The sequence below is a fragment of the Python bivittatus genome, unplaced genomic scaffold, assembly GCF_059951505.1.
Source record: "Python bivittatus isolate LINGU-HERP-01145 unplaced genomic scaffold, Pbiv_v1 ctg000200_np1212, whole genome shotgun sequence".
In the NCBI taxonomy this organism is placed as follows: domain Eukaryota; kingdom Metazoa; phylum Chordata; class Lepidosauria; order Squamata; family Pythonidae; genus Python; species Python bivittatus.
The window spans coordinates 2797714-2812926 of NW_028277040.1; the positions used below are offsets into that span (position 1 = coordinate 2797714).

A 15213-nucleotide genomic window follows, 5' to 3' on the forward strand; every position below is an offset into this window, starting at 1 on the left:
GCATCATAGTTTGTTGAGTCTGCCCCAACATAGCAAAGCCTTGTCTTTTTAAGCCCAACTTCCCCCCCTTCTAGGTTTCTATTCCCACTTGCAGCTCTTCGCGCCTTCCTCCAGTTCTCACACGTCCTGGCCTTGGATGTCTGGCTCAAGATAGAGATAACGGCACCTGGCCTCCTCCTTTCCCCCCTTATGGCAGGTCAAGCAAATGGTTAGAATAACATTCCCAGCATTACACTATTGATCTATGTTTAGCAATTAAAGCAAAAGTATAATTAGTAATTAAAGCATATTAAAACAACTGAAGAATCTGGTTTGCGTAGATCCTGACAATTAAGGATAGAGGAGACCTTCTTAAGTGAATTTAAGAGCTCGTTGAAATGGAAAGAGAATCATTGTTCCCTCAGTTTTGAAACTACAAAACTCATTAAAACTTAGTTGGCCACTAAAACAAATCTTCAATCTTGCTTTGCACTATGTGAGAGTTAGTTCTCATACTGATAAAACAAATATCAGTTACCAAAACAAAAGAGTTTACAAATGAGACAAGCCTCCTCCCCTTTTGCACTAAACAGGTATGAGAAAACAGACATTTTATAGCCTTAACTTGCCTATATATGTTTCTCATTTGAAAGTAAAGGACTCACTAGAATTCTTGTGTTGTAACTTTAAACCTTTCTTATAATAAATATTATCCATCAGAGCTCTTAGATACTTATTCCCGGGTTTAACTGTTTCCAGCCCAGACTGCAAAGAGGGAAGTCTGACATATCAGGATGAGGATGAATGAATACATGGAAGGTAGTAGGCACAAACCAGTTTTGTATTTGCAAATTATTTTTGTTTACTCATAAATGGTATTTAATCCAGGATTAGTCAGAAATAGCTCAAGCTATGGGAGAAGGGAGCATAAAAACATACCTCTTCTCATAAAGACAAAGATGTAGTAATACAATAAAATAATTAACAATCTTACTAATTCCTTTACAAATGTTGCCTTTTGATCATGCCTTGTTTAAATTTTCTTTGTTTGAGTTCCTAGAATTGTCACTCTTATGCTTCCAGGAAGTTCAGGATGCTTCCCAAATGCTAAAAGGGGTAGTTTTTTTCTCTGTAAGTTTGGGCTACAAGGTCTGTGTTGCAAAATCTAGATGAGTACTGCATGGCAGCAAAGAAAAGCCCATCTTCTTGTCTGCTAGCATCAAATAATCATCTGGATTTCTGCAGTTCAGATCTGTTGATGGTCTGTAAGCTACAAATGGAATTTAAGAAACTGTTCACATTTCTGTGTTGCATCCACACAATGGATAGGATATAGCTGACTCAGCTGTCTCACCGCCCCCTTTTTCCTCCTCCTCTTGCCTTTTCCATCTTGGAGCAACCAACTTTCATTCCTTCTTTTCTCCATTCCTTCTTCTCTGGATTATTATTATGTCTATCTGCTTGCTAGATCAACACAAGACAACATTCATCTTTTTTACTTGTGTACTCCCAATAAAAATGCACAGAACTATATTTTAGTGATTACTAATGCTGATTTGTGGGTCTACTGTTCTGAAATTATTTTTATAAATTATTTGTTTAAGGCCTGTAGCACATTGCAGCTAAATTACTTTGGGGTAAACCTGGATGCAAACTGGGCTGAAAATTCCATTAATTTCCCCTGTGAATATGTGTTTCACAGTTTCAACTTAGGCAATTTTTTCCAGGGGAATAGGATGTTCATCAGCATAATTTTTGCTGCTTATGAATAGGCTCATTCTCCTGTGATCATTGCTTACCTTCAGGTAATCATATGGATTCCTGAACAGAATTGGATTACTACATGGTTACTTGGGTTAATAACTGGGTTCACAAACCTATATTATGTAGCCACTTTGGGACTGGGATTTTGCCTTTCATTAAATAAAAGAAGAAAAAGAACCTCCATCAGCATTCAATGTTTCTTTTAACAAAAGAGATACAGGATACAGTCTTCTATTCTAGGGGAAAGCCTCATTACCTCCTCCAAAGTATTGTCCTTCCAAGATTTATTTTACCATTTTAGAAATAATGCCATAGTGTTTATTAATTGTGTGTATTATTTAAAAAGGGGGAAAGGAAAAAGAAGGAAAGAGAAGTACACGAAAAGACTCCCACAGGTTATCAACTGTGCATTTTCATTTCCTAGCTTGCAAAAAGCCATATTACTCTTCCGATTTAGCTCTCCTTCTGAAGAAGGGAAATGATGGCAATTCCTGGGAGGATTAAAAACAGTAAATGGGAGAAAAGAGTCCTTTTCTTTCTTGTCTGCTTCTTGATTCCCCGGCTATTGCAGTGTTTCATTTTTCTCCAAGATCCTGGCAATCCATGTGTGAAGGATGTTATGAGAAGGGAGCATGGAGCAACTTTGTGCTCCTTTTCCACATCAGATGTAGGCTGGGATTTCAACAGGAGTATTTTGATTCTGTTGCTTATGTCAGTGTAAACAGATCAAAATAAAAGAGAAGCTGTGGATTTATCTCCTTAATAGAAGGGTAATGTGAGATGGCGATATATTGGCTGTCCTTGCTATTTAATAGGTTATTTTTTCGTGTGAAGATTCCAATGATACTGCACTACCTCGACATGACTTTTATTACAACTAGTGGTAATGTCTGCTTGACTTTTTAATGTCTTTAGGCTCTGTTTCAAGGAATGATTCGATATTAGAGGATTTCAGCAGCAATTGTCCTTGTAATGATATGCTCAGCAAGGAAAACTTGATAATGATGAGCAATATTATAGTTTGAGCTCATTCTTGTGTGTCAGCTACAAGGCAAGTGGTGAAAAATAGATATATGCTTTTAACTTATATTTTGACCAAAAGGACTCATGATAAATGACAGCACTTAATAGATTGATTGTTGCTACTGCAAGGGAGGAAAGGAAGATAAAGAGATATCAAGAAAAGAACTACCTGCATTAGGCACTACTGTCAATGTGTCTCTGTTGGCAGATAATTCTGGCAAACCCCTACTTTAGCCCCTAGCCATAGTTGAAGATGAATTGGAAGAGGCTATGGGTCATGCCGTGGTTTGCTTTCTCTAGGGATCTTGATGTGAAAGAAAACTTTATCTTTCAAGTAATTTATTCCTCATGGCACATTAGCAGTTTTCCTGGCCTAACACATCTTTTAGGAATTATGTACTCCCCTACTTGTTGCCCTATGAAAAGAGATATAGTGTAAGTTGGAAAATTCATACATTCAAATATAAGCTCTATTAAAGTCCAATATATTTTTATAGCAGCAAGTTAAGTTTGTGCTTTGTCCATCTGTTGAAGTCACTTGTTACCGAACTTATGATTGTTACCAAATCTAAAAATAAACTAATAGGGTAAGTCTTCCACTCTTGAATTCTGCTTAGCAAACAATTTTTTTAGACATTGCAGTCTTGAGAGTGAAAAGGTGACAGTGTTACCATTGCTGAGGTTCTCTTTAGTTTCCCAGTTTACAGATGAACCCTTATTCAAACAGGTTTAAACTAGGATCCACAATGATTGCTCCCTCATGTCATTGCATGTCAGGATGGATGAAGACTTGAACTGGCCCTGCTTTCCACTGTGATTATTTTTTGTTACTGTAGGAATATGGCTTGGAGTTCTTAAGTATTTGTGGGGGTGTATGTATGTAAATTCATTCCATAAAATTCATTGATTGCTTAAGTGGTTATGCTTCTTGTATAGGGAGATGTAATGCCATGTCTATCATACTTGAAATGTCAAATTAAATACCCAAGGCACTTAACCGCAGCATCTTCAGTGAGCAACAGTAGATACTGTAGTTTAACCTTCCTTTTCTGGCTTCTCTTTATTTTGACCAATTTTGTTTGAGTTTTAGTATAAACAGTACTTTTTGTTTATATATTGTGTGTGCTCAGCCACTCTCAAACTTCCTTAATAGGATGCTGAGAAAAATCAATATGTAGTTTACTGTGATGGTTTTTGAGAGGAGATACAATAGTAAAGTGTTTACTATTTGCCATTATCTTGGAAGCGAAGCTAAACTAAACATCTTTAGAGCAAAGAGCTGCAATGTTATATGATGACAGCCCCCAATGAGCTAAGGGGAGCTTCTTGCCTCCAGTAGTGAGTTGGGAGGAATGGTAGACTGCAATATGCTGTTCATCTGACACTGCCAAATTGGAAGGTTACCTGTGAGCTCATGTGCTCCTTTGCCCCCCACCATCAACCCATCCACCCCTACTGTTCAGCCTATCTGTCCTGTTTGTTGATATGCACACCCCTTCTCAATCCCACCCATCTGCATTTGGCTGTAGGCCCATCAGAAAAAGATGCAATGCCTTCTTAAGGCAAAGAAATGGAGAAGTTAATAGGGGCAAAAAATAATGCTGAGTTAGTATTATGCATATTAAACAACAAGAATGGGAGGTGGAAAAGCCCAGTTAAATATTGGTATTCTATTTTGCATGCTCCTGCAATGTCCTTTACTCCAAGACTTTCATTACTAATTCAGCACTTGTTAATTTCCACTGGACTACTTCTGGGTGGATTGTGGCCTAATTAGACTGCAGAGTCTTGACTTATTTGCAGTTCTATCAAGTTAATATTTGGCCCCAGGGGCTATCTAAACCAATCTACTGTTTTATAGCACGTGAGGTGCATATGGATCCCCATCATTTCATCCTCTGTGCGTGTGTGTGTTTTAGAGATTTAGGTTTGATATCAGAAACAGCTAATCCTTCAATTTTCCATATCTCTGCCATTGAACAGCCAGCAGCATTGATTAACAGTTGGCAAGAGAGAATGTGCTTGTTTGTCCAGTTAAAGCCACTTGAAAATAATATTGTGTATTTTTTGTTCAAAGTATTTTTTAACTCTCTTCATGTCAATTAATGTAAAATTCATAGTAATAAATGCAGAAGAGGAGCAGGTTGTGATGATTATTCTGTATTTATTTCAAGAACTTTCATGTAAATTTCTTCTCTAGAACTCCTGGTAAAAAGTTTCTATAGCCATTGTACTTTTTTCCCCTGCAACACAGTTATCTTTTTCTATAGTTTTGCTTCTAGAAATGTTTTTTTTTTTTTAGAAGTAATTTGTGTGAATGTATTACCTTGGTACTTTTATTTTTAAATAGCTTAGTGTAACAGAAATGCTTTATTATGTATTGAGGCATAGCATAAAATAATGTGCTCAAGGTCACAAGGGCAGCAGATGTAGAGTTTTTAAGTATTTACATATATAGGCTCCCATTAAAGCCACAACTTGGCTAAAAACTAAAATGAAAAAAAGACAGACATATTTGGAGGCCTTTTGTGTTAAATATTTGAAGAGTACATTTCTTACAAATGAATTTATTGCCTACATTTACTCCTTTTTTTCCCCCATGGCAGCCTTCCAATGGGGGAGATTGGACTAAGAGATATTCACTGATTCAAGAAGAACTTGGTCCTAATCCATCCCCTTCATCATTGCTCTACGTGGCATCTCTGACTATCACATTGCTGCACTGCTATGATTACTATTCTGAAACTCTAAGACCGAGCCATTATATGCTTTGTTTAGGGTAGCTTTTGTTGTGTGATTGAGTGTGCCTTTTGTTCTGAATACCTTGCCTGTGAGGAATTAGCTTCTTTTAAAAGTAAGTATTTTTTAGTTTTAACTAAAGAGGACATCAGAGCAGTTTAACATTGGAACCAATTATCCTTTCACTGGATTTGCTTAAGTGGGGAGGCTAGCCATCTGTTGGGATGCTTTAATTTGGATTCCTACTTGATGGTCTAGAGGACCCCTTCCAACTCCCCTTGAATTCTGTGCTTCAATAACTCTAAGTAACTTATCAAGAGTGTTTGGATTAGACCAATTGAACATTAAGAATTGGGGAGCTATTTTATGGTGAAGATATCATTCCAAAATTCCATATAGATGTGGATGTACGAGAAGGGGCTCTTCACTGAATTAAGAGAAAAAAGGATCCTATAATCAATAAAAACAGTCTTGTTAGACTACACTAATGGATTGCTAGGTAGCAAATGTTAATTTTTCTGGATAGAGGAAGTTTCTAAACCTACTAGCATTGTGGCTAATTTTGATGATACAAATTAAAGGTTTCTGGTGACGGTCCTCTACCTCCTCCTTTGCTCCCTCTAAAATTAGAAGAATGATTTCCTCTTCTATCCTGTAAGTACCCTGGAAGGCTAATTAGCTCTAAACCTTTGGTGAATCATCCAGAACAAATTGATATGGGCAGAGGGAGGGGGGAAATGATCTGCCCAGTGGCCTTTAGTACTGCAGTATTCTATTTTCTTTTACATACTATGTAATATCTATGTGAAACCACTAAGGAAAGCTGTTTTGAAGCTTGGGCTGCAGTATCAGCAATTCCAGGAAGATTATGGATCTCATAAATAGGTGTTTAGAGGCAGTATTGGGATATTGAGAGTAAAAAAGCTGAAGCTTGGATATGGAAAATGGCTGTTATAACTAGAGGAATTAAATTGGTATTGAATAGGGCTTCATTTTTCCTGAAACACTTTTTCTGAAGGACCAGATTGTAACTTGGAGTCCTTCCGGACTTGTCCTATTTGGATAAACACTGCTGCCAGAAGTTATTTCTATCTGCCTTAGTTGATTCATCAGCTCTGATCTTATCTAGGTCAAATAGATGTGATCTCAATTTTGCATGTTCTAATTACATCTGGAATTGACTATTATAATCTGTACATGGGGCTGCCTTTCAAGATGACTCAGAAATTGCAGAAAATGTAGCTCCTTGTATTTGTGGAGGCAGGTGGGGGGGGGGGGATAATCAGATCATGCTATACTTGTTCTGTATAAAGTGTACTGCTTGTAAGTTTTCTTTTCAGGTGCAATGGTTTATTATTAAAAATGAGTTTAAACAGTTTTTCATCAAGTTTATTTGAAGAATTTCCTACACCCATGTGAATTTGCACATGTTCTAAGACTGTTTCAAGCCCCTGTTCAATAGCACAACACCATAATCAACTGACTTTTCATAATCTAGTGGCTAGACATTAGAAATAGGGCTTTCTTATTGGCAATCTCTGTCTTATTCCCTCCTGAGATATAATGATGATCTAATCTATGGCTGTGTTTAAGAAGGCTTTAAAAGCCTATCTGATCACCGAGACTATATTTTATTATTTCATTAGTTAAGTATGTTAAATAAATAAATAAACAAACTTGAAAAGCGGTGGAAATGAGTTAAGTAAACAAATGGCTGTTTATAAGATAGATATAATACTGCAGAGATAACCATTAGCCGAACATGTTTATACCAAATATATCCTTTTTCATGTTTTTGCTTGTTAGGGAATGATGTACCTGGAAGAGAGGAGACTGGTTCACCGAGATTTGGCAGCACGGAATGTCCTGGTGAAATCTCCAAATCATGTGAAGATCACAGACTTTGGCCTGGCTAGGCTACTGGAAGGTGATGAGAAGGAATATAGTGCTGATGGTGGAAAGGTAGGTTTCTTTAAACTCATAAGTTAGACCAGGGAGTTATATATATTATCCAACATAAAATGGGAAAGGGATCATGTACAGAAAATTTTTTTTTTTAATTTAAGCAGTACATATTTATTGTTTCCATGAACCAGGTTTTCGTGGTTCCCTACATTTATCAAAATTAAAATGCAATTGATCATTGGTGCTAATGTCTATCCACTTTCTTTTACCTGATAATCTATAGAGTTTAATTTATAATTTGTACACACTAGAACTTACCTTAAAAATGTGACTTAAGTAAAGAGTCAGTTTTGTTTCAAAACTCATATACCTCAGTTCCACTAGCAGTTGTGATGGAACGGTTGGTGAAGGCCGCACTCGGGGAGATAAGCATTTCCTTAGCCCCCAGAAAGAGCATGGGAAGGTGAAGAGGATGAGACTGGCACCACCCTAAGGAATTCGCAGTGTTTGCTTGCTGGCTTGGGGAGTTTAGATTCAGTCTGGCGAGATTTCTGTCTTGTAGGTGAAAGCTAATAAATGCTATAGAACTATATCTGTACTGTCTCGTGGAGTTCTTTGGGCTGAACCTGACAGCAGTACTTTTTAGAGAGATAAAAGATTTGTTCCCGCTCCAGGGATGTAATTCCAACTAAGAAGGAGAATGCTGTTTGTATTTCACCATGGTTGTCTTAAAAATCAGGATTCCTAAGATTTGGCATCCACAGTCAATCAAACAGTTCCTCTCTGGCTGGTCGCATTTGATAAACTGAAACAATGCAAAATATCCGGAAGACTTATTTATCCAGGTGTTTGTTAGGAATGAGTGAATGTTCCATCTTACTTTCTCCATTCGGTTCTCTGTTTTATAAATCTGGCAAGTTCATGCCATCATTTTCTTATTTTCTTTTCCTCCCTTTCTTTTTCTCTCTCTCCCTTAAAAGGGCCTCACTTGGCACACATTTATCCCAGGATCTCCTCATATATATTCTTTTAAAATGTACTGTTTTTTCAAAAAGCAAAATATTGATAGCTAAACATATTGATGGCTAAACATATTCTTTAATCAGTAAATTAGCGTGGAGATGTTATTGACTATAGCTATAAACAGAAATCATTATACAAGTTAGCAGTACCTCCTACATACATAAACCTTGCACAAACTAATTTGGAGTTTGAAACACTGTGAAATGAGCATCAGAATGCACATTGAACACATATCTAAATTATGTTCACTTTGCATTCTCATTCTTTCCAGGGCACATTCTGATACATATATGGCCACAGTTCTTGAAAACAAAGATATTTTTCATGTAATTTCCACATCCAAAGTTGGAGCAAAAACCCTGCAACATAAGTAAAGGGCTGGGTTTTGTACATGCTGTTCTCATGATTGCCATCTCCTGCTGTCTGCCAGGGTTTGAAGGTTATTTTTCTGCAACACATACCTCTGTTAGTTTTCTGTGTATATAAAATAAACATATACAAATTGCTCAATAATATAAACCACAGATGTGTGCTTTCTGTTGAAACTTAGAATGCCTTGTCCGTATTAATATTGTCCAAACTCATTTTGTTGGAAGGGTAGCCAAAGTAAGTAGAGATTCCTCAGAATTGCAAAATATATAATTCACATAACTACTCCAAATAATTCCAGTGCTAACCCTGACAAATGCTAGTTTTGATCATTTTTTTAACTTCAGGTTATGCAAACAATATAAAGTTTTTAGCTATATCCATTCACCAAATTTACGGTATTAAGTACACTTGTTCTGTTGTTTTGTACAAATTTGGATTTGAGAACAATGGCTATTAAGTGGATTCTTTGTATTGTCATTTGTGCCACAGGAAATTCAAGGATTCAAAATCCGGCAGAACCTAGGATTCAAATTGAGACGAATCTTTTTTGCAGTTTACAAAATAGCATTTTAAATGTTCCTAGCTCCAGTACATTGAATTCACATGCTCTGAGATGAATCTAATCATAAGTTTTGCAAACTCAAGCAATGCTTTTGAAATGTGAAACTGAAAATCTTGTTTTTCACTTGGATTTGGGAGACATTTAATAAGTAAATATTATGCTTGCTAATTGATTTTATTTTTCCCTCTTTTTTCATTCTAGATGCCAATAAAGTGGATGGCTCTTGAGTGTATACATTACAGGAAATTCACGCATCAGACAGATGTTTGGAGCTATGGTAAAATAAAAACTATATTTAATTATATTCTGAAAATAATAACATTGTATTTATTTATTAATACCCTTTCATCACCCATTCTTTAATAATCGTGTAAAAAAAGAGGTACTCCATTGACTCAACTTGTGAGTTCCAACTTTTCCCATTAAGCATGTCTTAGAGCAGCAGTTCTCCAACATTTTGGTCTCTTTTACATTCTTAAAAATGATTGAGGGCTCCAAAGAGCCTTGGTTTATGTCGGTTGTATCTATCAATATTTAGAAATTAAAACTGAGAAATTTTAAAATATTTATTTGACTTTGTGGACCCTATGAAAGGGTCTTGGGGATCCCCAGGAGTTGCCAGACCACACTTGAAGAACCACTGTCTTGGAGGATGCAGTGAAAGATGTTTTCCTGGGATCTGGATGTGCAGAGAATTGACTTTGAATCTGATTGGCCTGTGCTAGTTTAACACTTTGTTAACCAGACCCATATAACTTTGTTTCCACATAGTGGATGAAGTTTTTAAAATTTTAATTTGTATAGTATTTGTTTTATATGTTAAAATAAATTACATTTCCATGAAGCATCTCTGTTGGCTTGTTGAAAACACTCTTGGGCAGTGTTTTGCCTGATTGTTTTGACAATGAATGTTTTTCTTAATGAGTTCAGAGTATATAGAGATGGCCGTGTATCATAACTTTTAACATTCCTTATATTCAACATTCATATGTTCAAAATATATGAACATTGGGATGATGATGATGATGATGATGATCATACCATCTTACAGGAATAGGGGAATTTTATCCCATAATCAGATAAATAATTTATCATATCATAGAACAAACACAGGGCTGGAGGATTAAGCTGGAAAAACTGACTAACATGGGAATTTCACAAGCAACCTTGCCCTTTGCAAAAAAGGCCAGATGCATCTGAAAACCCCGCGCCTATGGAATTTTGTTAGCGGTATTAATTAGAATATCAAGCTAATTTTATTGGCACCACGCTGGCACCTGGCTGGCTACTTGAGTTGTTTCTAGTGTGATTTATCTGCCCCTTTTGTTAAATAGAATTGAATTTGAAGGAAGCTGTATTGCTCCTGATGCACTGATGCAAAAAGGCTTTATAATATATTTGGCTGTACTCGCTGAAGTCTCATCAGAGAGTTTTATCCAATGTGTTTTTAATCCAATGTGTTTTTATCTAATATTTTATCCAACTGTTTTCCAAAGTAGTTAATTTCATATTCTCTTTAGCTAAGAAAGCTAAACATTGTGGTTTAAATTGCTCATCTACAAAAAACATGCTCTGACCCATATATTACTGCTTCATTTTGCAACATAGCTATGTTCAGTGGTGATGTTTAATTATATTCTGGAAAACTGTCCAACATGAACTTATAATGTGATACAGAAAGTCTGGATTTGTAGCCTCTTCCTATTTATCTTTGCTCAGAAGTAAGTCCCGGTAAGTTCATTAGGACTTACTGTTAGGATGCCTTTATTAAAATGCAGCCTTATTCCTAGTGCCTCCTAAATGAGAAACAGCAAATCTGTTTATTGTTATAACACTGAATGGCTTAATACTACATGGCTGCCACTGTCCTACTTTTAGTATATTGACTGTTAAGTTTATTTCCTCTGTGGGTTTTCAGTGTACATAGAGGGTGTTTTTTTTTTCCTATTTGCTGTAAGGCTTTTTCCTTCTTAATTAAGATAGTAGCTCTTTATCAAATGTTCTTTCTCTGTGTGTATGTGCATGTGCATGTAATTTGTTATGGTAACAGCAAGAGCAAATCAGTCAGTCAATAAAGACATGTAGTCTGATTGTCTTCCATACCACCAGCCGATCCACAGGCCTCCACTGAGGGAGGGGATCAAAACAGTTAAGGTGGGATAATGCAGGTAAAAAAGGGGTGGGGCTTTGATCGTGACTACCATCCTGACCCTCTCCCCCTCCCCATGGACACCCTGAGCTTATTCATTACCTGTTCTTCTAAACCCAGTTTAAAACTCACTTGAGATTCATCTAGGTTGTCTTCATCATTTTCAGCTATATTCCAACATTAAATGCTATTGATATGATCATATTATATGTAGAACTTGCACCTTTCAGCTAATGAATGCTAGTCCTTTCTACCTCATTGCTGGCTGACAGTGAAATTCAGAGAACTACGGTATCACTCAATCAGCACACTTGAAGAGAACCAGTAACACTGGTCAAAAGTCATCTCAGTATCTACGTTCCTGTTTAGTGCCATTGATTTTAATGAAACTTGGAATCTGTAAAATGCTGAACTAGCCAAACCCATAGATGCATTGCTCCACCCAGGGGTTTGTATGTCAAGGAGGTACTATCTTGCTGTGAGAGAAGATTAGGGCAGGTGTGTTGTGTGTGAAGGGGAAATGGTATTTTAAAGCAAGAAAACAGGTAGGCTGATACCACCATGGCTCATATCTACAAGAGTCACTATGAAATGCTTAGTGATGCTGTGCTGGCATGCCAAAGTGTTTCTGATGGGCATTGCACAGGGGGAATGTTGAGGCTTAATGTTGGAAAGATTGCCTAAAACTACTCAACTGGCCTGTAAGTAGACATGGGTCTGGAATAGAAATGTGACTCAGTTGCATGCAGTGGTTAAGGTACTGTGTAATTAAAAAGAAAAAGGAGGCCTTTATCTGGAAGAGCTCTTTGTATCATACTTCCCTACATCAAGAAAGGACATGGGGGATTCTACCATGGAAAAATAGCTCCCCTGATAGTGTGTAAAGAATATCAGCAGCTTAAGTTTGGCTTGTGGATGTATGGGTGTGAAGAAGCAATATATACACATAACACATTTACTTCTTTATTTTATTTTTGAGAATGAAAAAAGGTCTTAATTTTCTTCTTTTGCAAAAATAGATTCTGAATTTAATTTAATTTAATTTAATTTAATTTAGGATCATTTCTATTTCAGTTCTACTCCTGCTTCTTACTGCAAGTTTCTTTATTCGTTTCTGGTTGCTCTTTCTGTGAATCTGATAATGGGAAGGCTCAGGGACTCAGCATAGAATTCCTAAGACTGTTGGCTCAGCAATGTTTATTCCTGCCAAGATATCCAAAGGACTGCCAGTCCAGGACAGGAAGTCAGGAAGCCCCAGGAAAAGGTTTTCACAGAATTAGAAAGGGAAGAAGCAAATCAGCGTTGAGCTTGGATAACAGTGACTCCAGACAGGACAATCACACCCATTTGTCAAAGTGCAATATGTTAAATATGTACTAGCATATGCATTCAAGGGTCCAATCTGGATTGACATCTCAGCAGTAAGAAGGTGAACCTTTACATTTTTCCCCTGCCACGGACTTCATAACATTCCCTGCCCAGAGGACTTTTGAGAAGGGAAAAGGCCAGTGAGATGCTGACCCGTGCACCCAGGAGGATTTGCAGAGTAGGTGCTCCCTTCATACAGCTGTTTCAACAAAATGGACTGTGAGAGGTACTGCAAGTCACCTCCAGCAGAGAGGAAATAGTCTCTCCAAACCTAACCTATTTCTTTTTTTTTTAATATAAATTTTATTATGTTTTCAAAAAAGTTAAAATACAGAAAAATCAAGAAAAAGGAAAAAATAAAAAAAATAGAAAAGAAAGAGTAGCTTCCGACTTTCTGGTACAGATAGAGATGTAGAATATATTCAGCTCGTACTCTAATATCTAAAAGTTTACATAATAAAAAATAGTTTTTAATTTAATATTCAAGAAAATTCCTAAAATCAATCTATTTCAATAATACATATGATTTGTATAAGATATTTCTATAAGAATAACATCAATCATCAAATCCCAGAATCAAAATTGCATTGTTTTGAGTGTCAAGCAAAAATTCTAAGAGTGTTTCCAATTATAAATAAAGCTAGACAGCGCCCTCTCTTTGAGCAAAGCAGTGAGTTTCACCATCTCCACCAGTTCCGTTAATTTCAATATCCATTCTTCAGCTGTAGGTATTTGTAAATCCTTCCATTTGTGTGTGTGTAAAAAGTCTTGCCACAGTTATCATATAAAGAAATAAATTTCCATGTTGTCTTTCCATTTGTTTATCCATCATACCTAAAAGGAAAGTCTCTGGTTTCAATTGCAGGTTTATTTTCAAAATCTTTTGAATCAAAATACATATATTCCAACCTAACTTATTTCTGAGTTATTTTGGCACAATGGAATTAGTGTGTGGTAACTTCACTACCTTCTTCCATTATTAGAAAATACAGGAGCCAGGAGGCTCATGGGTGGGGAGCTAATTGCTAGGTTGTTTTGAAAGCCTTTAATTCTTGTATGAGCCAGTTTGGTGTAGAGGTTAAGGCATCAGGCTAGCAACCTGGAGACCATGATTCTAGTCCCGCCTTGGGCACAAAGCCAGCTGGGTGACCTTGGGCCAGTCACTCTCTCTTAGCCCTAGGAAGGAGGCAAGAGCAAGCCACTTCCAAAAAACCTTGCTAAGAAAACTGCAGGGACTTGTCCAGGCAGTCACCAGGAGTCAAGACTGACTCAGAGGCACACAAACAAACAGATTCTTGTTTAATTATTTTTCCAAATGATGGGTGTTGAGATGCACATTTGGGAACACTTTTAGGAAGGCACTGGAACTCATCCCAGTTCCAATTCTTTCTTAGAAATTCAGAGAGCCTTCAAAGGAGCCAAGCTTACTACTGAAGGCCAGATACAGGTGGCCTGTAACTTTGCCTCATGTTGCAATATTCATCCCTTGAGTGATGTGACTGAACAGGAGGTGGCATTGCCTGGAGCAATACAGAATCAAAGACCCATCAGAAAGGAAAGGAGTTTGGCAAGAGCAGAGAGGAATAAATTTAAAAAAATGATTGCTTTCTCTCCCTAATGTCTTCTCATTAAAAGCTGGCAATGTTTTATCAATATGCAAACTGTCAAAACTTTTTTTTTACTGAAGAGGTAATCCCAAATGGGAAAACCTGAAAAACAAAAATCCATTGTAGTCAATTATGCAGGTATGTGTGCCTTCATACTAAATTCCCAGTGTCTTGTGGGTGGCCCTGTGTCTGTTTCTGTTAAGAATGGAAAGCATGCAAGAAGAAACATGGCATCCTCTCCTTTTTCTCAGTAGGCTCTTCAGTATCCTTTTCCTGCCTGACCTCAGAAAAGGCAGGATGTTCGCTATCCCAGGTCAGCTCCTCCTCACCTCTGTGATTCCTCTGGTTGTGAGAAAGTAGCCTTTTTCCCCTGCCTTTTCCTCTTCTTGACTCTTGCAGTATTCAATATCTCCTGTTCCACCTTCCACACTTCCTACTCGCAGGAAAAGTTCTCTCCCAAAGAGACCTTGGCCTTTTCTTCTTAATAGGCTATCCTTTTCATGCCAGGGATCCATCATGGGAAGCTTTTTCCACCCTCACTCCGCCCAGACTGTTTCCTGATGCTTTTCCTGATGCTTGAGGCTTTTCTTCTCCCCATAGTTCTAGCCTCAGCTCAGCCTGCCTTTGACCTCTTCTCCTAGCTTGCATCTTGTACCTGTATCTTGGGGATGGTATACGGTGGTCCTCAAAGCAAAATGTTGTTAGTAGTTCTAGGGAGAGAT

At 37.2% G+C, this 15213-nt stretch overlaps 1 protein-coding gene across 5 annotated transcripts in view; it reads left to right on the forward strand.

Moving 5' to 3' along the window:
* Positions 1–15213, forward strand: part of ERBB4 (erb-b2 receptor tyrosine kinase 4) — a 904250-nt gene that overhangs the window by 839475 nt on the left and 49562 nt on the right. For all 5 annotated transcript variants that reach the window (XR_015795175.1, XM_088135586.1, XM_088135588.1 and 2 more), the window contains 2 exons: positions 7312–7467; positions 9569–9644. Coding sequence is in view for 4 of the 5 variants with exons in the window: in XM_088135586.1 (XP_087991712.1) it covers positions 7312–7467; positions 9569–9644 (232 nt within the window). In the remaining variant the exon portion in view is untranslated. The remainder of the gene's footprint in view (positions 1–7311; positions 7468–9568; positions 9645–15213) is intronic.